Source organism: Penicillium atrosanguineum (assembly GCF_028827265.1).
Source record: "Penicillium atrosanguineum strain IBT 20685 chromosome Unknown utg000002l_segment0_segment0, whole genome shotgun sequence".
NCBI lineage: Eukaryota > Fungi > Ascomycota > Eurotiomycetes > Eurotiales > Aspergillaceae > Penicillium > Penicillium atrosanguineum.
Genome location: NW_026623134.1, coordinates 1012057 through 1038563, shown reverse-complemented (window position 1 = coordinate 1038563; position 26507 = coordinate 1012057). Strand labels below are relative to the sequence as shown.

Here is a 26507-nt window from a genome sequence, read left to right as displayed (position 1 = left end):
CCTGTCGTGTAATACCCTGAAACAAGCGACAACGTGGAAACGTGGAGATGAGAAACCACGCGGCTTTGATGGTTGGGATAGTCTACCTGCTACACCGTGGCGCTTGGATCGTGCGCCACGCTTCTCAAGGCCTCGAAGGTTTACTCGGATTCTCAATGCTCGAAAACACGACGTCAGGGGCGGAATTCCCTGCCGACCACGCCAATGCACGTCGTCCGGGCTGCCAATAAAGGACTGGCTATTGACGTACTCTAGACTCCGCTGTGGTCCCAACGGTTTCGTTTGCGAGTCCACTTCTATCGGAGCCGACGGCTCGGCGCGGAGGCGTATATGTCTTACAGATTATCAGTTGTGCTTATCCCAGGTCAGACAGTGTCAGATCTCGTTCCAGTGTATGTACGGGGTATACTGCAACGACTACTTGACCACATGTTCTCCATGTCAGAGTTATATAAATGAAATGCGGGAAGCCACCGACGGACCATGGTCTTGTGGCGGAGAGATCATTCAAGGCTTCCAGAAAACTCGAACCATTCTACGCCCGGTGGGTCCTCTTCATAAAAAAAACTAAAATAAAATAAAACAAAACAAAACAAAACAAAACACACACATGCCGTTGCCACAAACCATGGTTTCGACGTCCGGTGATTTCTGGCGTCCACCAGTGGAGGTGCGGGTGGAGGAGATTGCAGGGATCAGCCCACACCTGCCGATGCCCTCTTCCTCGGAGATTTAGTCCTTATTAGCATGGAGTGGTATGATTCGTCGGGGAATTGTTTGATATACCCTGACAGGCTCTCACCGGTTCTCCTATGCTCTCCTTCTGGGGTCAGTTCTCGTAGAAAATCGGGAACTAGCTCTATTCTTTGTAAGACGATCCACCCCCCGTCATTCCTGTGGATGTTTCAATCGGATCTTTCATGCATCTGTCACGGAACCGTGTTCCTATCTCCTGAAATGAGTGCGTGATCGGCTCGAGACGCTAGGTGTATATAAGGTAGATGGTCTACCCTAGCCATGCGGAGGCCACGAGGCGCCCCAGTAATCCTATCCTTCTCATTCGATCTGACCGATCTTTTTCTCTTATTCTTTCTAAGCTCCTCGTGTTCGTGAGCTTTGCAAAGGGCTTTGCCATCTTATTCCTATTTGCATCTTGCCATGGATCCGTACGACTTGGGTTTTGGCCCCGAGCCAAAGCACATTGACCGCAAGTCTCTATACACTAGTCTTGAGGAGAGAATCAAGTACTTGCACCACTTTCTTGATTTCAATGCCGGTATGTGTTGGGTTACACATACTCATACTCATGCCCATGCTTGAGCTAAGCTAACCGTAACTTACTAGACGATATCGAAGCCCTGTCCAGCGGAAGCAAATACCTGAAGCAACTGATCCCCGCCGTGGTCAACCTGGTGTATAAGAAGCTGTTGCAGTACGACATCACCTCGCGCGCCTTCCACACTCAGTCCACGGCCGACGAGACCGAGCTTGAACAAGACTATCTGCACGAGGAGACCCCTCAGATCAAGCGACGCAAGATGTTCCTCCGTTGGTACCTCATCAAGTTATGCCAGGATCCTACTTCCATGGATTTCTGGAGATATCTGAACAAAGTCGGGTATGTCCAAGTCTAAAAAGGAAGATTAAAGTCTATAATGCGGGTCGCTAACTCAACTCATAGAATCATGCACAGTGGCCAGGAGCGCCTGCATTCTCTCAACATCGAATTCATCCACATCAACGTTTGCATCGCGTATATCCAAGACATCTTCATTGAAGCCCTGATGTCTCACCCCCAACTCTCCCTTCGCCGCAAGATCGCTCTCGTCCGCGCCATCAACAAGATCATCATGATCCAGAATGACCTCTTCGCCAGACATCGCATCCGTGACGGCGAAGAATATGCCGATGAGATGTCCGAGTACAGCTTTTCCACGGAGGGGTGGGTGAACGGCAAGAAGGTGCTAGGTAGCAGCGACGGCAGCTCTGCCGATGACGACGGGGCTAGCTTCGTGAGCACCGCGGCTCCTTCTGTGGCCCCTTCTACACAAACAGCACACACCGAGGACAGTGGGAACACAGCCAACACAGCCCATACAAATCGGTCTGCGTACAGTGTGGATGCGGAGACTTCTATTTGTCCCTTTGCAGATTTGGCGAAGAATGCCGGGACCTCGACGAAGATTTGGGCCAATTGATGGCGAGCATAGACGGCATTTCAGGCGCGGGAACAGGAAGCTCTATATGATATCTGGCGTTAAGTTTTTATGCATTGAAGGTGTTTTCTAATCCACGCTTTTTTCTTTACCTAAGAGGTAAACGTGCTTTGTAGGCAGAGTGGAGTGCGGAAATCCCCCGACCATACCCCGTCGAGTTTTGTCAGCGTTCCAAGGAAAAGCTTCCCAGTCTGTAATGATCGGGAAGAAATGTGGGAAACACCGGGAGGATTCCCCCACATTCGGCTCCCACTTGAGGCAGTTGGGGCTCTCTAAGTCCGTCTCTGGTACGGCTTTACACGTTCTGGACAAAGGTAGCCGGAGTTAACCCGTGCGGTTCCCGATCGACAGTGAACTATCACTGACTATCGCCTCCCGTCCCCACATCCCCTCACTCACGTTCAACACATCTGCCTGCATCTTAAATCTAACCTCCTTGCTACTCACTCCCATTGCACATTCTCATCTTGCACATATTTTCGCATTTGCACTTCTCCAATATTTCAAAATGGCCCAGAACGGCGAGAAGGCGGTGACCCCGCTCATTATCAACGGGGAGTCCGTCGTGACAGACGTCAAATTCGAGGTCCACGCCCCTGCCACTGGCGAGCTGTCCGGCTACTGTGCCGGAGCTTCAGTAGAAGATGCCAATCGCGCCGCGGATACTGCAAAGGCTGCTTTCCCAGCCTGGGCCAAGACCAAGGCCTATGATCGTCGCGATATCCTGCTCAAGGCGGCTGATATTATGGCTTCGCGTAAGGAGGAGCTGATCCAGTATCAGCGCGAGGAAACCGGTGCTGGTCGTCCGTTCGTCGAACACACTTTCAACATGGGTGTCAATTTTATCAAGGACTTCGCGGCCCGCATCCCCACGATTGAAGGCACCGTGCCCAATGTCACTTTGGATGGCGAGGGCGCAATGGTTTTCAAGGAGCCGTACGGTGTCATTCTGGGAATTGCTCCCTGGTAAGGATTCCCGCATCATGCTCTTAGGATATCTAGGTAGTCAACGGAACCGGAACCGTGTAACTAACAGTAGGCAGGAACGCCCCCTTTATCCTGGGCACACGCGCAATTGCCCTCCCGCTCGCGGCGGGTAACACAGTCGTGCTCAAGGGTTCCGAGCTCTCGCCCAAGTGCTTCTGGGCTCTTGGCGATATTTTCCGTCAGGCTGGTCTTCCTGCCGGCTGCTTGAATGTCATTTTCCATCAGACTTCTGATGCGGCGGCTGTCACCAATGCGCTGATTGCTCACCCGGCTATTCGCAAGATTACCTTTACCGGTAGCACTAATGTCGGTGCGATCATTGCCTCCACAGCTGGGAAGTACATTAAGCCCGTGCTGCTGGAGCTGGGTGGTAAGGCGTCGGCGATTGTTTTGGATGATGCGAACTTGGATAAGGCGGCGATGAACTGCGCGCTTGGTTCGTTCATGCACGTAAGTGACAATTATATAATCTCAGAGAAGAGCGCTAATTTCATTAGTCTGGCCAAATTTGCATGTCTACGGAGCGCATCGTCGTGCAGCGAAGCATTGTCGACCAATTCCGTGAGAAGCTGGCTGAGACCGCCGAGAAGCTCTTCGGCAAAGAAGCCCCGGCTCTGGTGTGCGTCAACTCCGCTGCCATCTCCAAGAACAAGAAGCTAGTCGCTGACGCCGTCTCGCGTGGTGCCCACGTCGTCTTTGGAGACGCCAGTGCCAACGAGACCACCAACACGCACATGCGCCCTGTCATCGTCGAGGGCGTCACCAAGGAGATGGACCTGTACGCGACCGAGTCGTTCGGTCCGACCGTGTCCCTAATGGTCGTTGACACTGAAGAGGAAGCCGTGGCTCTGGCCAACGACACCGAGTACGGTCTCACCTCCGCCGTCTTCACGAGCAACCTGTTCCGCGGACTGCGCGTAGCCAAGCAGATTGAGTCCGGGTGAGTACTTGACTCATTTCAGACATTGCCACGCCTCTCATACTGACATTGTATAGCGCCGTGCACATCAACGCCCTGACGATCCACGATGAGCCCGTCCTGCCCCACGGTGGCTGGAAGAGCAGTGGATTCGGACGTTTCGGAGGAATCCACGGCTACGACGAGTTCCTGCAGACCAAGACAGTGACCTGGATGGAGTAGACATCTTGGGGTATTTGCTTTGAAGCAACATCTCCCTTGAATGTGGATGTGGATGAGGATGTGATCATGGATATGGATATGGATATGGATATTGGGAGGACATGTGATTCATTTGATGCTGAGCTGGCTTGGCTTTTGTCTATTGGACAGTTGATAGGCTTTGGAGTGGGACTTGAGATACCCGTGTAGGTTGAATACAAACCTTGGAATATTTAAATGTTGTAATTGAGACATGACGATAGAGTGCCCGGGTGGGGGGTGTCATCTCAATGTTGCCCTGGCTAACGGGTTCCGTTCTAGTGCGTAGATCTGGATGTTTGGGATTGATGAGCCGTTGAATTGGGCGGATCCTTCAAGGTACGGGACGGGACTGGGATAATATAGGGAAATTGTCTTCGGGATTGATGGTCTAGTGTTTTCCATCCAAAGGTAGTTTCCCCCAAAGGCCTAAGACCGTGTCGCCAGGTTTAATTGCCTTGTCTAGTCCACCACGGTTGCAGCTGGGTTTGAAGTGGGGGGATGATTACTCTCGGGATCCCGACGGCTCCACGTTGCCGTCTACGATGTAGCCAGGTACCCAATTATCCAGTTCTCCCGGTTCGAGGTCCCAGGTAACGTGGGGAACTATGTTTGTGTTTGGTGGTTCGGGGCGATCGGCAGGTCAGTCCGGCGTACTCCGTCCAGCTCGGCTGTTCCTGCATGGGATGGCAGTGAGAGCCTAGATGTAAGCCACGTCCCAGGATTTACTCTTCCGCTCTTCCAATCGCGAACCCGCAGACTCGTCTGGTCTTCGTATTGTCGGCAGGAGTGGTCCAATGCCGTGAACGGCTTGCTTGAAAGTTGGGACGTGTTCAAATGACACACCCGTTCAAGTTGATTGGAGAGTCGGAGAATTTCGTCACGAGGGATCATATGCCATGCAGAGTAACCCCGAGGGCGCATGATGCATGGACTAATATCCACGAGCAACGCCACGGTAAGACGGGCGCGTAAAGAGGGTCACATCCTCGAAAGACCCTAGAAATGGACCCGGAGATTCTAGACCCCAAATGGTGGCGTCCACGCGAAGTGACATGTTTCTTAGGGGGGTCTTTGACCCATGACTCGCAGTTGGAAGTCTCACAGATTCTTGGCTTTCGGAGACTGCCTAAGAAGGATCATAATCGAAAATAGAAAAACGCAGAAAAACAAAGAGACTGACAACAGACTAGCAAAAGCACCGAAGAACCACCGACATCAATCTACAAAAACAAACCCCCAAAAAAACAGACCAGACCAGACAGACCCGCTACACGGTCGGGTCTAACCCGAACCGGTATCTTTCCAGGTACTCGTGCGGTATGATGTAAACCAACTCACGGCGCTACATCCGCGCACTTAGGTCACATAGGTCTTTGCTCGATTCCAGACCCAGTCACTTGAGTGGAAGCTGGGCCATCTATTTTGAGCCCCCCAAGCCACGGACTCAGCCCAATAGTGCCGGGCCAAATGGACGAGTAGACGATGTTCCGTCTTCCGAGCCCCGCTCAGGAACAGGAACAGGCAGTCCAGCAATCATCGTGCACACAGTGAGACAATCCACATTTCCCATCTCTACCCAAGCCTCCGAGACCCGTACCCGGCCTAACTACCGCGGTACGCAGACCGTCTAAGCACGCAAGCCCTCAACGTTCCCCTGATCAACCGTTGATCCTTTCCCATGGACACAATCACCCCCGATGAACCGGTGGGATCGACCGGACGGGCGCACATGGGGTATTGTGATGGGTTCATAGTGGAGAACAGCATGAGTGTCCGGAACTGGATACTGGTGCAATTCGATCCCTGGACTTGACTCGTAAACATTTGGGTTTTCCCCGGGGGGGCGGTCGTGTCTCCTTTGGACGGAAAACACAAAGGGGAAATGAGATCTCGATTTTCCGTGGCGAAGACAGGGGTTTCATTGGTGCTTGGCACCAAAAAGGACATTAAAAGGGACTCCGGATATTCTCCGGGACAGCCACACCTCCACTTCTTCCCTATCGGTGATCCGTGAGTCTTCCTGGAAGCCGATATTTTTATCCCACGCTCAGCCCTGGCCGTGGGGGATCTGGTTTTCCTTCTTTTGGCTCATGAGTCCGTATAGGTACACATGGGTGAACATTTTTTCTTTTTCTTTTTCTTTTTCTAATTTTGATTTCGAACATTCTCCTTTGGCCAGGTCTCACTTCTGCCTGTGCCTGGTTCCTGGTTCCTGCATGGAAATTGGCTAGTCACATAGCCTTGCGATACCCTGGTATTTACACGGGCGGTACTAGTATGTTAGTACATCCACGAGCCACCGCCCCACGAGGATGGCACCCTTTCCCCCCCCTTGGATTTGAGACCTGGCGACTACAGTGCGGTACAGTGGCGTAACCTGGTCTTTCTCTGCTCTATGTTCTATGTTCTATTTTCGATTTTCGATTTTCTAATTTCTAATAACGAAATGTGATTACCCTGCTGCGCCCCAGGAACCCAAGTGAGCTCGCTTGCAAAGTAGGCTTTAAGCTAAGACCCGTAATGACGGTCGTAACGAGCAATGGTTGGTCCTGTACATGCTTGACTGGGCCCCCCGATGGGGCTCTGAAAATGTATCTCCACCATAGACATCTTAGACATCTCAGGGACAAGGGACAGTGCGGGTAGAAATGTACTTCAGATCCCCCCTCCTTTCCACTTCCTTTCTTTCCTTTCCTTCCAACACAGTCGTTCCTTCCCCCAGTCATTCGTTGCTCTCTAGCATCTAGCATCTTGCTGTTTTAATCTCACCACCAGTCATTCTTTGTCAAATCAGCCAACATGCGTTTCTCTACCGCTACCGTCTTCTCTGCCCTGATGGCCTTCGCTGCCGCCTACACCCAGCCTGACTACAACAAGGCCCCTCAGGGTAACCCCATTTACACCCCTTCTCTTCAGGAGCAGGTTCCCAAGGGCGCTCCCTTCCAAATCACCTGGGATAACAACCTCGGTTCCAAGGTCTCTCTGGTCCTCCTCCGCGGCCCCAGCACCAACGTGGTGCCTTTGGAGACCATCGTGGAGAACATCGACAACACCGGTTCTTACACCTGGACCCCCAGCGCCAGCCTCGAGGTTGACACCACCCACTATGGTATTCTCCTCGTTGTTGAGGGCACTGGCGCCTACCAGTGGTCTACTCAGTTCGGTATCTCTGCCGGTGCCGTTGTCTCCAGCTCCAGCTCCGCCGCCGCCGTGACTACCACCCAGGCCGAGACCACCGCTGCTCCTTCTTCCACCAAGGCCACTATTGTGACCGTTATCAACGATGTCACCACCACCTACTGCCCCGAGGAGGCCAGCGAGACCGCTTCCGTCTCCGCTGCCACCACCGAGACTGCTGCTGCCTCTTCCTCCACCGTCTGGGCCACTTTCGAGTCGACCACCACCATCTGCCCGGAGACTGAGACCACCGCTGCCGCCACCACTGTCCCCGTCACCGGCGCGCCCGTTCCCCCCTACTCTACCCGTGTTCCCATCCGCTCCACCATGCGCAGCTCTGCTGCCCCCAGCGGTGTTGCCCCCACTGCCTCCCCCACCAGCACCCCCGTCTTCAACGGTGCTGGCCGCAACGCCGTCTCCGTCGGCGCCATTGCTGCCGCTGCCTTCGCCGTCTTCGCCCTCTAAATGAGTCGGCCTTAATGAGCAAGGGGAGGCGGGGACTAGTGCCCAACCTCTTTTCATCTTACTTTCTGTATGAACCGTCGATCTGGGTCACCAGTGATTCACGAGAAATTTGATACCATCAATACTTGATATGGAAACTTTTTTATCTTTCTCATCTGAGCTGGACTTGTGCGTTTCGGATATGTTATGTTTTCTTTCTGGGTACGTTCAAGGAAATCCAAGCCAGCCATGTATGTTTGTAATGCCATCCCTTAATGTTCCCAAGGTTTCCCGTTTGTAGATCTGTAAAGCGCGTGAGCCGTTGGTCCGTACATTCTTACTTGCGTCATTGTCAATAATTCCCAATCAAGAATTCCAAACCCCGACCCTTGCAACCTCCCCGTAGATCGAACGATTGCAGGTAGCACTACGGCAATCCACCTGGCAGTCTGAACTACAATTGATAATTGCCTTATTTGCTCAAAGTAGGTCACCAAGGTCGTGTTTGTTGACATAGGTTTCTTTACACATAGAGTATCATTGGCACATCGCTGCCCTTTACTAGTTACACCCTAAGAAGGCGAGGCAATAGTAATGCCAGAGAGCAAATTCAGTCCGACGCGCCCCGGTTGGGAACCAGAATAGTATTATATGCCACTTTGGCTGTAGCAGTCACCTAGCGTTATAGTGTAACACAATGCAATTCAACATAGCTATTGAGTCTAACTTTAAACCTATGGTCCGACCGCGGGACCTTGCATCATATACACTACACTGATGTCTTCTTTCTATTCGCGTCTGTACCTTTGCTGATAACAGCATTACAGAGATCAATCTTGAAAGGTTCCCGTCTAGGACAGAATGTCTCTCCAAGGCATAGAAACCGTGAACGAAGCCCTTGTTCAAGTCGTATGCCCGCTTCACCAACACCAACATATTTGATTCAATGAAAGTGAGTACAACCAGGGTTTCGAAATTCTACTAAATTTATCAAAATCTATCTCTACAGAACATCGACTCCGCCTAGCAACCCAGAGTTGACCCAAACAAAGACCCACCCGGCACCAAGTATATCCCACGTGACCCCGATAAGTCGATAAGGATTTTTCCCCCCCCCCCGATCCTTCAACCTGCAAACTCATCCGTGCTGCAGGCAGTACTCTACTCTCCCACATCCACACATCCACATATCAAACATCAACCATCACAATGGCCCAAGGAGCTCTCAAGAAGAACAAGAAGGTCACCGCCACCGCCCAGCGGTACGTCCCCCTTGCCTCTCAGACTTGCTCTGAACCGAAACTAACGCACCGAATAGGGAATCCAGAGCCAACGCTCGCACAAGGCCCGGTGTCAAACAGATCGCGCCTAAGAAGGCCGCCCTCGTCAAGCAGGCTAAGTTGACCAAAGTATGTTCTCATCTCAATCGAGGATCTTGTCCTCGGCCCCCGGATTTTCCAATGAAAAGTGCCTAATGGTCTACAGAGACTTACATCCGGCCTCGTCGGGAGAACGGAGCGCAGTCTGGCGCAGAAGGCGGGTCATTTGGAACTGCTCGCTGGTGGCAAGAAGGATAGAGGCGGGAAGAAATAAGGGATTGCGGAGGTCCAGTACCAGGTCGTGGAAAAGAGCTCTTTTCTTTGGCTAGGGATTGGAGTTCGTGGGCTACATAGTAGTTCGATCCCCCTATCGCGTTCGCGTCGGCGATACGATTTCATGAAGATACTCGATACCCCGTTGAAAAATTGTTATCAGGCAAATTCAAATCCAAATGCATTTCTAAGCTCGAGGAAATTGGAACGCGAAATGTATGAACAGGGAGCCATGTACAAACCGCCAAGGAAATGCGGTATTCGTCAATCATAAACAGGTGTGTAAGTGTAAGTGTAAGTGTAAGTGTGTATAAGTGGAAATATGTAGTGTGAGTCGTGATCGTCCAGCGCAAACAACATTGAAGAGAAATCGATATAAGAGAAACGAAAATGAGAGGGGTAGATTAAAAAAAAAAAAAAAAAAAAAAAAAAGGGGTATCAATAGTTCCAACTCCAGTCCCAGTCCATGCCATAATTTATACCTCCTACCTCTTCGAGATGCGGCCCGGAACACCGGCTTGCTCGATTAGGTCCCTGCCGTGCGTCATCCAGGTCTGGAAGCCTGCGTCTGATGCGTCGGAGGGGAAGTCATCCCAGACCGGGTTGTCTGAGTCTGGGTAGGAGGACCAGGTACCCTTTGGTACATCGCTGGTTGACCATGAGGGCAGCTTGGCGAGGACGCAGGTGTAGTAGACGTAGAGGATGCGGCAGAGCAGCTCAACCCGGTCAATGTAGTGCTGTTGGCTCGGGTCCGGGTTGTGGCCTCCATCGCCGAGCATCTTCCACCACGAGACGCGCCAGCGGAGGGAGAGGAGGATGTGGCCTAGCTCGTTGAGGAAGCGAATGTGTGTCTCGTGGGAGATCTGCTTCCATTTGATGTTGTAGAAGTCGCGCTCTAGTTTGCGGAAGCCTTCGACTTCCATCATGCGGCAGACAATGCGGGAGAGCTGGGCTGCGAGAAGGATGTCGCGGCGGTCTTCTGGGTCGCCGATGTCCATAGGACGTTCCTGGCCATTGGAGTCGAGGGGCACGATAGAGTACTGTGCGCGACTGGGCATGTTGTTCCACTGGGATAGGAGGGTCTAGTAGGGGGGATTAGATTATTGTGTAGGAGTGGAGGACGATATGGGGACTCACGTATGCTTGGTTCATGGGGTCGCAGTCCTTGACACAAGTCAACCAATTCTTCGACTTGTCTTTGGATTCCACAATGCGACGGTCAATGAATTCCAGGAAGGTTGACTTGTTGTTGCCGTTGTAATCGCTCAAGCTCTTCAAGAACTTGTAGGTCTCGCCAAGGTCGAGCACATACAGAGAACCCCAGGCCTGGCTGGCGCGGATGTTGAACCGGCCTTGCCGCTCAGAGAGGACAGACAATAGTTGATTTAGATCGAATTCAGATGGGATGACCATTCGAACTCTGCCACTGCCATCGATTGTTGGGTGGTTTGCAGCTCGTTGAGAGATGTAATTGCATGTGCCAAATTCAACAATGCTGGAGAAGCAAGCCCGAGCACACGGCTGCTCGTGGAGGGTTGGACGACAAGCATCACATGGCGAGGTTCCATCGCACTTGCGCTTGTTCAGTCGGCATTGAACACAAGTATCCTTGTTCTTTCGGCGCATGCCGGCATTGGCTCTTCCAACCATGCTGAGCGGGCCCTTGCGACGAGCGCCGCGAGGGGGGAGACAAAGTCTGCGGAGGCGATCGAACCACCCTGTCCATCTTCCTGGACAATCTGCAAAGGCTTGGCTTGACCCTGATCCATAGAGCCTTGCGCGCTGCGGTTCTTGCGCTTTCGCACAGTAGCCACAGACTGCATCGCAAGAGCCATAGGACGGCCTGAGTTGCGCCCAGCGGACGAAGAGGCTCTCGATCTCGACGGAATTGTGCTAATTAGAGACTCTGACGGGGTCTCGCTGACCATGAACGCGGTGGTCTTGGAACCCGATGTCTCCCCAGGAGAGCCACCGTCGGGCCTAGATATTTTCCAGTGAGAATCATCATCCAACTGGCGCTCTGCAAAGTTTGGCACCTCTTCGCTCGTAGCAGAGTACGAGCATTCGTAGATTCCAGACATGTCGCCCGAGACAGACGAACTTTCAGATTTGAAGTGGTGAAAGCCGTCGTGTCCATTTTGACCGTTCTTCTGAGCCACTTGAGCCGCGATGGCAGATGCGGAGGGCATCTGCGAGGCAGGTAGCCGTGACTCTAGGTTGTTAAGCCAACGAGATTCGAGTGGCCGAGCCGGGGGTTGGAATTCACGCATAGAAGGATCCTTCGCGTCGTTTTGCGAGTGCATGGCCAGCGGAACAGGTCCATGCGCCGGAATATTCGTCATAGGGAGGCCGTTTGGATAGTCATGCCACTGGTCCATCATCGGAAACGATGGCTGTACCTGCTGGAACATGATAGCCTCTCCCGGAGCATCCGGAAATCCTTGACCCTGTGGCATGTCCCCGGCATCCTCCACGATAACAGCACCGGTCGAGTTGGCAGGTGCTTTGCCGTAAGGGTAGAGCATCGGCGCTTCCAGAGACATGCCGGCCGCGACGGAGTTGTACAGCTGAAATTGCGGCCAGGCTTCGTCGCCATGAAAGTTATCGTCAGAGGAAGACGGGATCGTGCGAGGGCTAATGGTACCGCTACCAGTGCCCTCGACGCCGCCATCGGCGTAGTTGAAATTCTCAGAAATTACATCGCGTTTCCTAAAAAGGCTGACCGTCAGGGACCTTGACTTGGACTTTGGGCGAAATGATGCGCACCTGTTCTGCCGATCGCTAGATCGATCCAGCAAAGAGCCCGTTAGAGGGTCGTGGAAAGCGCCCAGGTCCGCGACATCGGCACACTGGCTGGAATCCTGAGAGGTGTCCCACTCGGGCGATTGATCGTATGTAATATGTTCCCACGACGCGACGGAAAATGCGCCGTCTGTTTGCCAATTATCTAGGATTTTGGGGTCGATACCCGCAGCTGTTCCCGCGCTTCCACAGTCCATACAGGGTATACAGGAATGGAAGTTGGCGGAGTCGACCGAGCCAAGCAAAGATCGCAAAAAGACGGAGCTTTTTGCGACTTTGCGAGAAGCGAGGATGACAGGTCGCAAGGTACGACCGTAAGAAGATCCGATGAGAGTTGGAGAGTTGTAGATGGATGATGGACGAGGGGAAGAAGATGACTGTGACGGGATTCCCCACCACCAAAGTTTTGCTGCGATCGTCTCTAGCGTGTCTTGGGATCCGCACAGACCGCCGTTGGGACTATGCAATTATTTTTCCTGCGAGTGCTGTAGACTATAGAATAGACCTAGTTGAAATTAGAATTCTATGTTGATTAGCTATCTGGCTACAGTGTCCAAAAAGTCCAAGAATGCCACCCTTCACCCAACATATAGGCCACGGTTAGGGTACAGGTACCGGACTAGAGATCACCGAGCGCACGAGGTGGACTGATCTTACGCGAGTCGATCAGCTAATGACCCCTGATAAACCGATAAACCTTAGGAAACAGGCCCGAGTCTTCCAAGGTTCTCGAGTAGAAGGGGAAAAAAAAAAAAGGAAAAAAGGCAGTCCAGAGTGTACCGTGTAGTCCGTAGCACCGAGCACACTTCCAGGTTTTCTAGTTTGGCCCGAACCCTGAGGCTTGAATCTTGGCGTCATTATTCAGCACTCAAAAGTACGTGCATGCAAAAGATGTTGGGGGAAAAAGTATAGGGCTGGAATCGTGGGACAAGGGACGATATCTATAGTAAACTTTGACAGCATTTAAACTATACCTCGGCAGTTAACTACCCAGTCTAGACCATACTACGGAAGAAATAGGGCTTGCCACACTTCCCTCTGCAATTCGAGGGTTATCACGAGAATGATTCCTGACGGATCGGTTCACCGCAGACTCCATCCGGGGCTTCCAAGGCCTGCCATTGCCGCTCCCCGCAGCCTTTACAGCTTCACCGTGAGCCCGGGTTCCCTATTCGGCTCGCCGGTAATGCAAATGGCTCAACCCTTACGCGGGATTCATTACCCCATATAACTCGGCCTTGGTCCCCAACGTGGGGGCTGCGATACCTGATCTTTTTCTTCTTTTTCTTTTCCTTTCTGTTCTTATTTTGTCCTAGATATCTAATCAGACCAGAGTCCGGTCTGCACTCTCTGGGGGAAAAAAAGAAAAAAGAAAAAAAAGAGAAAAAGAAAAAGAAAAAAAAGCATATCCCGAGGTCGCCCTCAGCGCAGAGAAGTGGCAATGCATATTCTGGTAAGTCGATATCGTCACTTCACGCGCCTTCTTTTTTCTTTTTTTTTTCGCGCTATTCGCGGGAGATTCTGGTGCTTCGAAAAACCACTATCGCATTTCCAATTCTAGTTCTGGATAGTCTTGAAATGACATTTGCTACATCATCTTTGAATTCAGACCATTCAACCTATAGGAGCATTGGAAGAACCGAATGATCATTAACGCCCCAAATAGGTAGTCAACGACGATGGCCCGCCGAACAAGAGGCTCTCGCCCTACGTGCGCCCGCTCGTCGACGAACTCCAAGCCGCGGGCCACCTAGTCAGCGTCGCCATCCCTGCCGCCTCACGTTCATGGATTGGCAAAGCACACCTAATCGAAGCCTCGTTGACCGCGCACTCCGTCCACCCAGACTCCTTCAACGACGACGGCACCTGGGAAAATAGCCACGAGTCATCCGAGAATGACTGGGTGGTGATTGAAAATGGGACACCGGCCAGCTGCGCCCAGCTAGGTCTCTACAACCTCTTCGCGGATCGTCCGCCTTTCGATCTGGTCATTTCAGGTCCTAACCATGGCCGTAATGCTTCGACTATCTATAACTTATCCTCGGGGACTGTGGGCGGTGCGCTTGAGGCCGTGTTCTGTGGAAAGCGCGGTATTGCTATCTCCTTTGGTAGTAAGGATCCGCAGCCGATGGATATCATTGAAGCTGCGGCGCGTCTTGCGGTTAGGACCGTCGATCATCTGTGGCGGCATTGGGATGAGAGGGTTGAGTTGTATAATATCAATGTTCCTATGCGCATTGATGTGGAGACTCGGCCTATTCTATATACGCGCACTTTGCCTTATTACTGGTCCCGGGGCTGTCTGTATGCCGAGGCTGGGGAGGCTAAGAGCAAGATGGTGAATGGAGTGACGAATGGTGTCAATGGTGTTTCGAAGGAGCATTGCAATGGCCAGGTTAATGGTATGAATGGTCATGCTGAGCAACCGAAGCGCAAAGAGCGCCATTTCAAGTGGTCCGCCGATCTGTCGGATATGAAGAAGAGACTACAGGAGAGTGAGGAGGGTACAGATGCGCATACAGTGTTGAACGGGTCAACGAGGTAAGCTATTCTGCCATTGTACTGGATAATTCTTTGCTAACTTTGGATCAGTGTGACTGCTCTCCGCGCCAACTTCTGGCATGTCCCCGGTCTGGAAGGGCCACTGGATCTGAATCAATAGGGTTCCGAACATGACGAAAGTATATGATATTTCTCTTTTCTATCATCTTGGGTTTCTCCAGGCGTCTGCTTTTCGATCTTGCATTTAGGAGCACACGATCATTCGGTGGGGTTATTGAGGAGCAATGTCCGAGGCTCTTTGTATATACGTGAATTGCATACACCGTGGACATCATTTACGATTGACTATCGCTGAACAGCCCGAGGCAAGCACAAAGTAATGAAAGGCCATAATGGCTTCGCAGGGGTGTATCTCATGAACTCAAATCCGCTCTGGAGTATCAGATCGCGCGTGCGGCCTCGCCAGCACCGCTTTCAACTGTAGTCGCCTGCTCGGCGCGCATCTTGCCCTTGCCAACTCCACCTTCGCCAACGCCCATACGTCGGGCCACGTAGCGCTGTGCGACGACTCCGGCCGCCAACGACAGTGTCTCTTCGATCCACTCTGCAACCCATTCGCGCGGGTCCACGCCGCCGCTCTCGATGATCTCGGTGATGGCCTCGGGGACCGTTGTGCGCGGCACCTGTGCCTCTTCGGACTCCGGATCCTCGACGGCAGGTGCAGATGCATCGAGCCACTCGATCCACTTATGGGGAATTGCCTGGGAGATGGTGTGGAAGGCAATGCCGTGGATAGGATCGTGGAGATATAGAGCGAATGTAATCTCCTCGTCTTGCTCCTTAGGCTCAACGGCGCCGGAAGATTCCTTCTCGCCTGATGCGCCGGCCTGGAACATGTCGGCCGGGACTGGCTGGCAGATAGCCTGGATAGCGAGGAAGATGTCACTGCTGCGGACCGGGTTAGACTCGCTCAGTACCTCGGTCGCCTGCTTCGCCGCTTCTTCAATACCACCCTTCGCCGAGAAGTATTCCGTCGCGTAGCCCTCAGCACTAGCACGGACCAGTTTGGACGCTTCAACGGCACCGCGCACCGCATTGATGGTCCGCGGGGTACCAGGAGTGACTGTCCTCCACCAAGGCCCGTCGCTCCAGCCTGCACTGGAAATGTAGCCGCCGACATCAAGACCGCGCTTCGGGGCTGACTCCTGACCCCGCTGGATCACAAGCAGGTCTCCACCCTCGACTTGGGACATCACACGCGAGAAAACGGCGTATACCAGCGGGTCAACACCGGGGTAACCTGAGAGGTCGTGGGTCACATGAATTTGGAGACGTTCGTGAGACGAAATGGGAGGGGCAAGGGTGTGGATGAGGTTGGTAAATGTCGGAATCGCCATATTGCGAAGCTCGCCGCCTGCGCCAGACTAATTAGTGTGTTTTTTCCATAGATATAGGACAGACATAAATGTACCAAAGTCCTTAAGGGCTCCAACGTTGCCCTTGACTTGCTGAGCCCATCGTTGAGCTTCCTCGTTATTCTGGATTTCCTTGACTGCGGCTTCAGCTTGCTTCATAGCTGCATTAGCCGTCGCAAAGAGTCCTCCCCACCATCCACCACCCTGGGCTTCTTGTTGTTCTGTGGTCTCGGGCTCTGGCTTGGGCTGCTCCTGCTTAGCGCCCGCGCGAGAAGTGCGACCTGTCTCCTCCGACTGGCGAGCGGACGTCTTCTCCTCACTTGGTCGATCAAGAGTCGCACTAGGTCGAGGAGACCGTGTTGATGGGCGAGCCCGGTCGGAAGACAAACGCGGAGTACCAGGGCCACTGCTGGGTCGCTGTGTAGCTAGACGACCCAGCTCGGCGAGGGGGTCTTCCTCGTCCGCCTTTACATTGTCGGGGGCAGTTGCGGGCTTGGGCTTGTCGGACTGCTTGTCGGACTGCTTGACGTCAAGGTTGTCGAACTGAGCAAGTAGCTCATCGCTTGTGGGTTTGGCTGCCTTGGGCGGCATGTTTGCGTGAGATCAACTGGGATGTTCAGGAGAGGTGACGACACTGTCTCCGTTGTTTGGAGCTCCCGAAGCGGCTGTGGAGACCTGCCAAGACCCGCAGTCTGCATTCTCAGCTCTACTTAGACTACCTGGACGCACTTGTATTGAGGGGCTTGAGGGTGGTGTCTATACATATGGTCCTGTTAGTATTGAATTATTTTCGGATATTTCTAGAATACCAAGGTGAAAATTATCTAAGTGAAAGTGCAGGTGTATGGCTGCTTAGGACTTCTGCACTATACAATGAGAAATACAGACAAGCCTCATGGTGATTGTAACTCACATGTCATATGATACTATTCAAAGATGATACTATTTTCTTGATTAAATGATCTAAGCCTAGAATTATTTTTATTTATAATAACATTATGAAACCAGCTGGAGAATTCCTACCTTAATAATTGTCTACATTCACGTGTCTTAGCTACCTATCAGGTCAAATATATGTTCCTGCAATGACATAGCTACTACAGCAAGCATTAAAACCTTAAGTAGGGCCCCTTGGCAAATTACGTACAGACTAGGTAGCTTCAATCTTGCCACAAGAAAGATCAGCTAGGCCAGCCTTGAAGGAAGCGGGAGATCCGACACCCGCGGCTTGATTATCGGCCCCGTTCCGTCTGCGGGACCACGCGGGGTTGGCGATAAAGGCATAAATAGGCTCATCTTCCCTTTTACACCTAAATGTCACTTGGAATTGGACTTGCAGAACACGCGTTTTGTCACGGAAACTTGCCTGTCGTCCTCAAATTTTCATACCGAGGCGAGTACTTGCCATTGAGACCACATCCATTTTCTCATACAACGCTAACCTTCCACCCCAGATCTACCCGCAAACAAGTCCAAGGATAAAACACCACCATGCGTCTCCCTTACGTGCCAGATCCCCCACAGACAGCCACAGAAGATGAAGCGAAGATTCTGGCTAGTGTACAGGCTCGTAGAGCCCCGAAGCCTCTCCTGCCACTCGACCTAGCACTTCTACACTCTTTCCCCATCGCGGACGGATGGAACTCGTTTATTGGAGCCATTCGCACTCGCACAGGCTTGTCAACTGTGGTTCGTGAGCTTGCCATCTGTCGCGTTGCAGTGGTCAATGGCGCGTTGTTTGAGTGGGAGCAGCATGCGCCATTGCTGCAGGAAGGCGGATTGAGCGAAGCGGCGCTACAGGTAGTTGGGAATGCGCGGACAGATTTCTCCGATGTCGTCGCAGAAGAGGTGCTGACTCGGGAGCAAAGGGCGGTGTTGAAGTATACTGATGCAATGACCAAGACTGTAACTGTTCCAGATGAGGTTTTCCAGGAATTGAAGGGGTGTTTCAATGAGAAGGAGGTTGTCGAGATCACGGCCACTGTGGCTGCGTACAATTGCGTGAGCAGGTTTTTGGTGGCGCTCGATGTCGGGGAGAAGAACCATTGATTGCTTTAAATGTTACTAGGATCATTGTTAGCCTCAAATCCAAGTATGTATGACGTCGTTCGCAAGGACAACAAATGACAACCTTATCTTACGCCTCCAAGGGCTCGCGGACGATCAAAAAGGATAGTGATTAAATTCGATATATTCACAGTACAGTATTGATAACGCCCGCTAGTAGATCTCACAGCATCATTGCTGATGCAGAGTGTAGGTGATAAGAATTCTATAGACATCCCTTGTGTGATCAGTCAACCATCGGACACTAGGACATGGATGAAATCGGAAGGCCATCAAGGAAGACAGCGAACGGACATCGAATCATCATCAGTAAGTATGTTCATTTCTTGACCAGTCAAAACTTCACAGCGCGATCTACGAGGCCGCAAGAAGTCGGAAAAATGTGAAGCAAATATGTGAGGTCTGTGCTTCGTGGCTTGAGACATGCGACAATCGGAACTAAGGGGCGAACAAAGGAGCTCGGGAGGAAAACAATACACCTTCTCAGATTGTGTTCTACAGAATACCTCATATCTAGTTGTTTTCAATAGAGACGTGGCCGAAGTATTTACCTTGTATTGAGGGTTGGCTTGTAAGCCGAGTGGGCCTCGACAGACGTGAGGGATACCTAGTAGTCTCCAGGGCGCAACCCTGAATGTCTCCATCTTATCAAATATATTGCCGCGCTGATTAAGTGAGTGTGAGGGAATCATAGTGTGTGAAACTGAAGTCCTACACATCACGCGGCGAGGCCTATGATCAACAGGTGGCCATAAAAAAGTCAGATAGTCAGATTGGGGAGTCGAGGGGGGTCCAAAGGCCGAGGCAGACGTGCTGGAATGGGTGTCGGCATGACAGTGTAATACAGAATAAGGCGAGGCGGCCTGAATGACACAAGCACCTATGAACCGGCCTTGGGGACTCGATAGGAAGCAGAACATCTCCCTACGTATCCGGGGCCACGAAAAGTGGCTAGTAGATTAACCCACGCTGATTGGCTCCGTGGGCCACATTAAGTGGGCCGCAGCTGTAATGGTCACTAAGTTCACAAACTAAACTACTCCCTCAATCTCAATCTCTTTTCTGTCGCGCTCGGCTTCTTTCCCATCATCCTTATCCTTCGCCTGGCTTCTTTTCTTCCTCTTCTCAACTGATCTTGATTCCTCGGAGGTGGTTCCATCCATCGCCCTGTTTCGTTTTTTCATTCTCCCCTTTCCCGCTCTCCTGCTGTAAGATCCTTTTTTTTTTTCTACATACTCCGGACTCGCGACCACGCTGCTTGTACCAATCCCCAGCATTGTTGCCTTCCAGCAGATGACCCTTGATTCTTCTCTTCTCATCCCGTGATTCTCTCTTTCATCTCTACTCTCTTGGGGTGTTGTTGCCGCAGGCGAGAAAGCTTCGCCATCGGCCCCAGCCTCTACACATCCCTGGCAGCCGCTCGCGATCTGGCGCCTCCAGTCTTCGTAATTGGCGCGATCGGGTCTCAACTGGGACTCGACCTCGAACTCGGAAGATTCCAGACATCTCATCACATGGTAAGTGCGCGATCTTGATTTTCCCTGTACTATTACCTACACTTCGGGTCGGATCCTGATCCACACAATTTGCCGCGACCGTGTCTGCATCTCTGCTTTCCCCCATCTGTACCCCTACAGCATGGTCGAACCATATTTCATTCCTGCATGAATTTAGCTTGCATCTTTGCGCTTCCATCTATCCGCGTTTTTCTCCCTTTACTTCCCTCGTCGCGTCCTTGGACCGGAAGGTCAAATCTGCACTGCTATTACTTCTCACGGTCTTGGCACCGCAAGCGAACCGCCCGAAACTAACCAACTATACAGAACCTCCTCGCCTCATTTCTCCTGATCTGACAAGTCAGGTCTTTGCATTTTGTTTTGTTTTTTCTTTTTTTGTTTTTCATTCTTGCTAGCTCTAGAGGGTCTTTTTTAATATCTAATCATGGCCCACCTCCCAAGGCCTGATTTAGATATGGACAATCCGTCCTCGGATGTGGGCGACAGTCAGGATTCGCCGCTGCGCCGACAGTTCTCCGAGCCTTTCCGGCCACAATCAACCTCCACCCAAATTTCCCAGTCACCCGAACCATTTGCGCAGAAATTAAAATGCGACTGGTGTGGAAAACTTCTGGAGCTTCCACGGGATAAGTCCATCTCTGAAGAAGAGATACTTAATATTCACGTGACCGAAGAACATCCTTCACATGATCAATACGGCTATGAGGACGCCGAAATCGATGAAGATGAGGTCGATGAAGACGCTGAAGATATCGAAGAAGGTGATGATGTTGACGTCGAAGATGCTGAAGCTGAGGCCGAGGTTGACGGCGAAGAACACGAACAACTCGACCTTAACGGCGAGGAAGTCGTGAATGGTATGACCCAGCCTGAAGACGGGCACGGCGAAGAAGAGCTTGTGACAGCTGCTCCATCCATGAACGGCGAGCACAGCGACGGGGAGCAAGAACTCGGCAAAATTTCTTTCATTCCCATCAAAACCGCCCAGGATACTTTTGGCAAACGTGACCTTATTGAGTGGCTCTCAAATCCCCGAAGTACCTTTGCAGAGGATTACAAACGACGCGTGGCTGAGTGGCAAGGCCCGCAGATGAACAATCGTCTTTCCAAAATTTGGACAGTCAACGATGTCAACCACTTTTGTCCCACTTACGAACAGGACCTGGCCAAGGTAGACCACACCTGGCAACATGTCTTCCACGATGCAAAGCCGAAGAAGCGCGATGCATCCGAGTCCCTGGTCCGACCTGATCCTTACAAAAAGACCAAGACCGAAAACGGTCAATTCCTTGATCTAAACTCATTGGATGAGTTGTTGGAAGTCCTCCGCAAGCCTGAGAATCTTTCACCTGAAGAATTGTACGCTGCCACCGAGGCTGTAGCGTTCGCGATGAAAGTCTGGCAAGATGAGTATCTCGCTCTCGACCAGCTCTACCTCCAGGCTCATCGCCATCATCGGAGCGCACTTCCGGCGGACGCTAAGCGAGACTTCAACATGGGTAACAAGAAAAAGACAAGTCACCCACTCGCTCGGGTACCAGAGGATCCTCGTGACCACGAGGACAGGAAGGAGGCACAACTGTATGGCTACAAGCATGTTTTCCACAACCAGAATGTCAGTAATGCTGTCGTCTGGAACCCGCAAAATCCGTTTACTCAAGGTGGTTTTGTTCCAACCACAGCACAAGGGAGGAAGATGGCTACCAAGGTCGCACCCGATGACCGAAACCCCGACGGCTGGACTCCTGTCATTAGGGATGGCACCGAGTTTGTACCTAAGCTGTACGAGACTCGAAAGGAGCCTCTGCCACCAAAGCATACTCGCAAGCGCAAGGCTGTGGAAGTTGATACGTCAAAGACCGACACTGAAACCCAAAACGAGTCGGCGGAAGAAACCGAGGAGGAGGAGATACATCCCGCGAAGCGACGTACCAGAGGCCGTGGTGGTCGACGTGCTACCTTTGAGGCATACCAGCCAGTCGAACTCCCTGTTAGCACTCCTCGCGGCCGCGGACGAGGCCGTGGTCGTGGCCGTGGCAGAGGCGTTGGCCGTCCTCCTTCGACTCGGGCTTCGTTGGATTCAAACCAAGCTGTGATCTACACTCCTACCTCTGGTCGAGGCCGCGGCCGACGCGGTGCAAGCACTGTCGTTGCCGCTACTCCCATAGTCTCCCGCTCGACCGAGGAGACTGCATCATTACCTGCTGATTCTCCCGCTCCTGAACCAAATTCCTCGTCCAAGCTCACGCCTTCTCTGAGACGGGATGCCACCCAAGAGGAGATTGAAGAAGCTCGCCGCCTGAAAATTATGAACTCCAAGAACCCCAAGCGAACCAAGGCCATGCTCGACCATTGGGAGCGCTTCAACCGCGAAGGACGCATCCGAAACCCCAAGCGATCCAAGGCACAGATTGAGCAGGATCGTGTGCATGATGACGTCCAAAAAGTCAAGGAAGTCTCCCGGCCTCCTGGTCGTCGCCGCCGCTCTCCTTCCCTGGCTCCTATCCCCACTGGAAATCTCGCGCCCAAGGCCCCCAATAATATGCCTCCCATGGCCCCTATGGCCGGTCAACCTCCCCATATGGGCCCTGGTCCTACTCTGCCGCCTATTGGCATGGCACACTACGCCTCTAATCCCTACAACGCCCCCCTCCACCTCCCCATGCCCACCTTGGCCAGCCCATGCCGCCTACTGCTCAATATGCTCCATTCCCCTATGTAACCTACCCACCCATGGGCGGCCTGCCTCCTCCCCCACATCCTGATCACCATCATCCCCGATGAGTGTGATCAACATCCAATGAGGTTGATCACCACCGATGAATTTGATGTTCACAAATCAGTTTGATACTTACAGCGCCTTGTATTCTACTTCTGAATCTGTACGATAACATTACCCGCAGCGTCCTACCTTTGCCACTTGGCTTGTTGGTCGATTTCTGTAAACACAAATTATTTCGCAATAAACCTTTTTTGCAATATGGATCGTTTCCATTTTTGGTAAATCTACTTAGAATAGCCTCAGCTTAGTTTAAAGGATAGTCTCACTGGTATTTTTTAGAGAGTCTATGAGAAGGAGACTGAGGGTCCGACACAGTCCGAGGACATGGCCCAGAAGGACGCATGGTTGACATTTCACGGTTTACTACATGACCTAATTCTCATCAACACCTGGGTATGCACTACTAGGACCCGTTGTTCTTTCTCGCTTGGACATAACGCGTACCGCGGTGATCAGTGTGCACCATCAGAACCTGTGGACAAGGTAATTTAAAACACTACTGCCCTTGTTTCCGTATACATGTTAGGCTTTCCTTTTCATGTCGCAAAACAGATTTATGTCTTCTTGTTTCCCTTTAAATCTGCCTTTCTTGAAATCTTTTTCTATTAGCCTAGTTGCGAGGTTATTTGTGAAGTTTTCTAGACTTGATTATAGTACAATTTAATTCAAGTATGCATTGAAGGCCTACCTGCATACATTAGATCTTACTATCTCTCTTTATCCCATCTCGTCTTTCTGTTCCTTTCGTGCATAACTCTAAGCTCGTACTCTGTTTCGTTATGTCTACCCATGACAGCACGGGCGCGCATAGGGAAGTATAGCCGTCGAACTCACGGATTTGCCCTAGTTGTAGAAAATTGCCCGACGCATGCTTAACAGCCTGGCTGAAATGATACGCGATGAATCTATCATTTTACAAATCTCCTCTCTAATTGACCGAAAAGTAGTGCAACTGAAAACAATTTCAGTATCCCCTTGAGTTAACTATACAGCGCTTGCGCCTGAGGTGCCAAATATCATATCACGTGAAGGCAATATCACGTGCATCTCCTTGCCCGTCACCGCTCTCGCCTTGAGGTAATCTGCGTCACTTCGTAGCTTCGACTTGTCTTTACTACGCCTCTGCATTCGCCATTCCTTCAATCTTTTTGCGGGGTTTTATACTCAACTGTCTTTCAGTTCCTATACAAATTTACAATGGGTAAAAAGAGACGTGGTCCCTCCTTGGACGAGCTTATGGCTCGTCCATGGTGCTACTACTGTGAGCGCGATTTCGACGACCTGAAGATTCTCACACTGCATCAAAAAGCGAAGCATTTCAAATGCGATAAGTGTGGTCGCCGACTCAATACCGCTGGAGGTAAGCATTCCCTACGCATGCTCGCGACAATTGTCCCCGGAAAAGCAGAACCTAATCGATTGCGCGCCTCTAGGATTGTCAGTGCACATGAGCCAAGTCCACAAGGAACAGCTCACTGAGATCGAGAATGCGCTGCCTAACCGGGCAGGTCTTGACGTAGAGATCTTCGGTATGGAGGGAGTACCTGATGATGTGCTGCACGCTCATCAGCAGCGCGTCGCTGCGCAGTTCGCCCAGGCTGAGGCTGAGCGCCAAGCAGCTACCGGCAACCCACCTTCGGGCAGTGTAGGTGGACAGCCGGCGAAAAAGCCGAAGCTGGAGGACATGTCGGAAATGAAGAGGCGATTGGCGGAACATCGAGCAAAGAAGGCGGAGGCAGCTGGTGGTGGCAGTAGCGGATCAGCGACCCCTGCAAGCTCTGGACCGCCAGCTCCACAAGCCACCAAGACCGAGGATGCATATGTAAGTTGCCACCATATTCCATGTCTTGCGCAAGTCTGAAACCCGAAACTGACATGTCTCGACTAGGGACAACCCCCCGCTGCACCTGCGGCTGTTCCTGCACCTGTGGCTGCGCAACCATATTCTTACCCCCCACCTTATGGCGGCGCACCCGCCACTCCATATCAACAGATTGCTAGTCCGGTCTATCAGACTTTCTCGCCCGTTAGCGGACAGGTTCCCGGTGCTGCTGCGCCTTACCCTCCCGCCGGGTACCCTCCTCAGATGCCCGGATACCCTCCTGCTCTCGCCTACGGAGCTCCTCCATTCCCCCAGCACCCTATATCCGCCGATTCAACCCCTCCCCCACGGCCTGGTAGCCTTCCTACTCCCTCTGGCCTCCCACAACGCCCGGCCTTCGGCGCACCTACAGTCAATGCGCAGCAGTTGCAGCAGATGCACATGGGTCACGCTGTGCCACCGGCACCTGGTCACGGAAACGGAGATGCAACCGGAGAAGTGTCCTCGTCGGTTAAAGATCTAATTTCGGACGCGGCGAACGAAGCGACAGAGAAGCCGGCCAAGAAGGACAAGTCCAAGGCCACGAGAATGATTTACCTCCACGACACAATGAGTCCCGAAGAGAAGATGTCTCAACTCCCACGGTACGCCGTCGACCGCAAACAATTCCCACAGGAGACAGTGCTCGATAACGGCCCCGACGCCACGGTAGTGGGAACAATTCGCGATTCGGATACGGTGCTCGATCCGGCGCAGTAAGAGAAGAAAAACGACACTACATCGGTCTTCCTTTCTTCGCGATCATGAAACAGACTCCATGGGTGTCTAGGTGACGGACAACAGACCTCAGCTAAGTTCGACATATACTCTGGCAACACATGAGCATTCTATCTGGCTGGCTGGTTTTGTACCTACCCTGATATCAATCAGTAGTTCCGGCGAAAGACAAGCCCTCGAATGATCCTGGAAAGAGAACTGGTTTTCTCCGAGCCTCGGTGAGTCTGGGTCGATGGTTTTCTCCCTTTCACTAATCGGGATTCGCTGGTGGCACCGAAGGATACCACCGTACGTGTCTCTCTCTTTCTGCCCTTTTTTATTTGTTTTCTCTCTTCGTTTTACGGTCTGGATGTGAGCCCACGCAATCGGGACTCTTTGGTTCAGACTTGACGACAACATCTACCCCAATGTAAGTTTATCATTAGCGTTTTCGAGGTAGGGAATATATCATCTCATGATGTCCATGTTTGGTCGCAACTTGGTTGTAACTTGTATGGGTTTGTGCTATACCCGAGGCCCTCGGATCCAGTAGTAGCAATTGGTTGTCATACCATATCGAACGATGTAAGACCCCGGACAACAGGCCAACATTAAAAGAAGCAAACTCCCCAAGAACGGGACTCAATTGAATTGGAATAATCTCGCTAGAAACACAGCAAAGAAGATTGAACCGATCAGACACAGTCGCAGCTCCTAGATTCCCAAACCAAACATCATGCCATAAGCATCTATTAACCCCGGGAACCACAAGACCAGTCGTCAACACCTCAATTTAGGCCCTCTTCTCCTTAAACGCAAGCCCAAAAACAACAATTCCGTAAGTAGCAAGAACCGAAAGTCCCAGCGGCACTGGCTTTCCCCCAGTCTTGATAACACGGGGAATGGAGCTTCCGCCCAGAATAGCCGAAGCCAGAAGACCGAGTTCCTCGCCGAATGTCTCGCCGGAGCGCAGGCGCGCGAAGGACAGGAGATACAGGGCACCGACAGAGAGACCGGCGGCAATAGAGGGGATTGAGCCGGTGCGTGCGTAGCCGATTGCGCCGCCGAGGGAGGTGAGGATGGAGAGAGCGAGGGCGGAGTTGACGGGGAGGGGGTTTTGGTTGACCTTTGAACTATTAGTTTTCATTTTGGGAATTGAAGGGGAGAGGAAAGGGGAATGGAGGCTGTGTTTACCATTTTGATGGTTTGTTGACTGTTTGGAAGTTGAAGTGGAGTGGTGACGAAGCTGAGAGCTGTCGGGGCGGG

General features: G+C 52.0%; 12 protein-coding genes across 12 annotated transcripts; 8 read left to right on the top strand and 4 right to left on the bottom strand.

Annotated features, from left to right (window-relative positions):
* Positions 1-1158: 1158 nt before the first annotated feature.
* N7443_002131 (protoglobin family protein) lies at positions 1159-2198 on the top strand (the record flags this gene model as incomplete). The annotated part of the gene is made up of 3 exons (XM_056882187.1): positions 1159-1276; positions 1345-1618; positions 1682-2198. The coding sequence occupies 3 exons, from the start codon at positions 1159-1161 to the stop codon at positions 2196-2198; spliced, it is 909 nt and encodes a 302-aa protein (XP_056744028.1).
* Positions 2199-2724: 526 nt separating this feature from the next.
* N7443_002130 (aldehyde dehydrogenase) lies at positions 2725-4344 on the top strand (the record flags this gene model as incomplete). The annotated part of the gene is made up of 4 exons (XM_056882186.1): positions 2725-3182; positions 3260-3653; positions 3701-4143; positions 4200-4344. The coding sequence occupies 4 exons, from the start codon at positions 2725-2727 to the stop codon at positions 4342-4344; spliced, it is 1440 nt and encodes a 479-aa protein (XP_056744027.1).
* Positions 4345-7164: 2820 nt separating this feature from the next.
* N7443_002129 (GPI anchored serine-threonine rich protein) lies at positions 7165-8007 on the top strand (the record flags this gene model as incomplete). Its single annotated transcript, XM_056882185.1, has 1 exon — positions 7165-8007. The coding sequence occupies one exon, from the start codon at positions 7165-7167 to the stop codon at positions 8005-8007; it is 843 nt and encodes a 280-aa protein (XP_056744026.1).
* Positions 8008-9195: 1188 nt separating this feature from the next.
* On the top strand, positions 9196-9579 carry N7443_002128 (DUF2462 domain-containing protein; the record flags this gene model as incomplete). Its single annotated transcript, XM_056882184.1, has 3 exons — positions 9196-9248; positions 9305-9395; positions 9472-9579. The coding sequence occupies 3 exons, from the start codon at positions 9196-9198 to the stop codon at positions 9577-9579; spliced, it is 252 nt and encodes an 83-aa protein (XP_056744025.1).
* A 484-nt stretch (positions 9580-10063) lies between these two features.
* N7443_002127 (uncharacterized protein) lies at positions 10064-12577 on the bottom strand (the record flags this gene model as incomplete). Its single annotated transcript, XM_056882183.1, has 4 exons — positions 10064-10660; positions 10716-11150; positions 11207-12287; positions 12345-12577. 4 exons carry the CDS (start codon positions 12575-12577, stop codon positions 10064-10066), a joined length of 2346 nt encoding a protein of 781 aa, XP_056744024.1.
* Positions 12578-13821: 1244 nt separating this feature from the next.
* Positions 13822-15042, top strand: N7443_002126 (5'/3'-nucleotidase SurE; the record flags this gene model as incomplete). Its single annotated transcript, XM_056882182.1, has 3 exons — positions 13822-13833; positions 14047-14921; positions 14973-15042. The coding sequence occupies 3 exons, from the start codon at positions 13822-13824 to the stop codon at positions 15040-15042; spliced, it is 957 nt and encodes a 318-aa protein (XP_056744023.1).
* Positions 15043-15322: 280 nt separating this feature from the next.
* On the bottom strand, positions 15323-16888 carry N7443_002125 (DUF5427 domain-containing protein MTC1; the record flags this gene model as incomplete). The annotated part of the gene is made up of 2 exons (XM_056882181.1): positions 15323-16296; positions 16354-16888. 2 exons carry the CDS (start codon positions 16886-16888, stop codon positions 15323-15325), a joined length of 1509 nt encoding a protein of 502 aa, XP_056744022.1.
* A 900-nt stretch (positions 16889-17788) lies between these two features.
* On the top strand, positions 17789-18346 carry N7443_002124 (carboxymuconolactone decarboxylase family protein; the record flags this gene model as incomplete). The annotated part of the gene is made up of 1 exon (XM_056882180.1): positions 17789-18346. The coding sequence occupies one exon, from the start codon at positions 17789-17791 to the stop codon at positions 18344-18346; it is 558 nt and encodes a 185-aa protein (XP_056744021.1).
* A 1049-nt stretch (positions 18347-19395) lies between these two features.
* Positions 19396-19641, bottom strand: N7443_002123 (uncharacterized protein; the record flags this gene model as incomplete). Its single annotated transcript, XM_056882179.1, has 2 exons — positions 19396-19570; positions 19601-19641. The coding sequence occupies 2 exons, from the start codon at positions 19639-19641 to the stop codon at positions 19396-19398; spliced, it is 216 nt and encodes a 71-aa protein (XP_056744020.1).
* A 664-nt stretch (positions 19642-20305) lies between these two features.
* N7443_002122 (uncharacterized protein) lies at positions 20306-22603 on the top strand (the record flags this gene model as incomplete). The annotated part of the gene is made up of 1 exon (XM_056882178.1): positions 20306-22603. One exon carries the CDS (start codon positions 20306-20308, stop codon positions 22601-22603), a length of 2298 nt encoding a protein of 765 aa, XP_056744019.1.
* A 1257-nt stretch (positions 22604-23860) lies between these two features.
* On the top strand, positions 23861-25244 carry N7443_002121 (putative C2H2 finger domain protein; the record flags this gene model as incomplete). The annotated part of the gene is made up of 3 exons (XM_056882177.1): positions 23861-24023; positions 24097-24485; positions 24552-25244. 3 exons carry the CDS (start codon positions 23861-23863, stop codon positions 25242-25244), a joined length of 1245 nt encoding a protein of 414 aa, XP_056744018.1.
* A 790-nt stretch (positions 25245-26034) lies between these two features.
* Positions 26035-26438, bottom strand: N7443_002120 (TMEM14 family protein; the record flags this gene model as incomplete). The annotated part of the gene is made up of 2 exons (XM_056882176.1): positions 26035-26367; positions 26436-26438. The coding sequence occupies 2 exons, from the start codon at positions 26436-26438 to the stop codon at positions 26035-26037; spliced, it is 336 nt and encodes a 111-aa protein (XP_056744017.1).
* Positions 26439-26507: the final 69 nt, after the last annotated feature.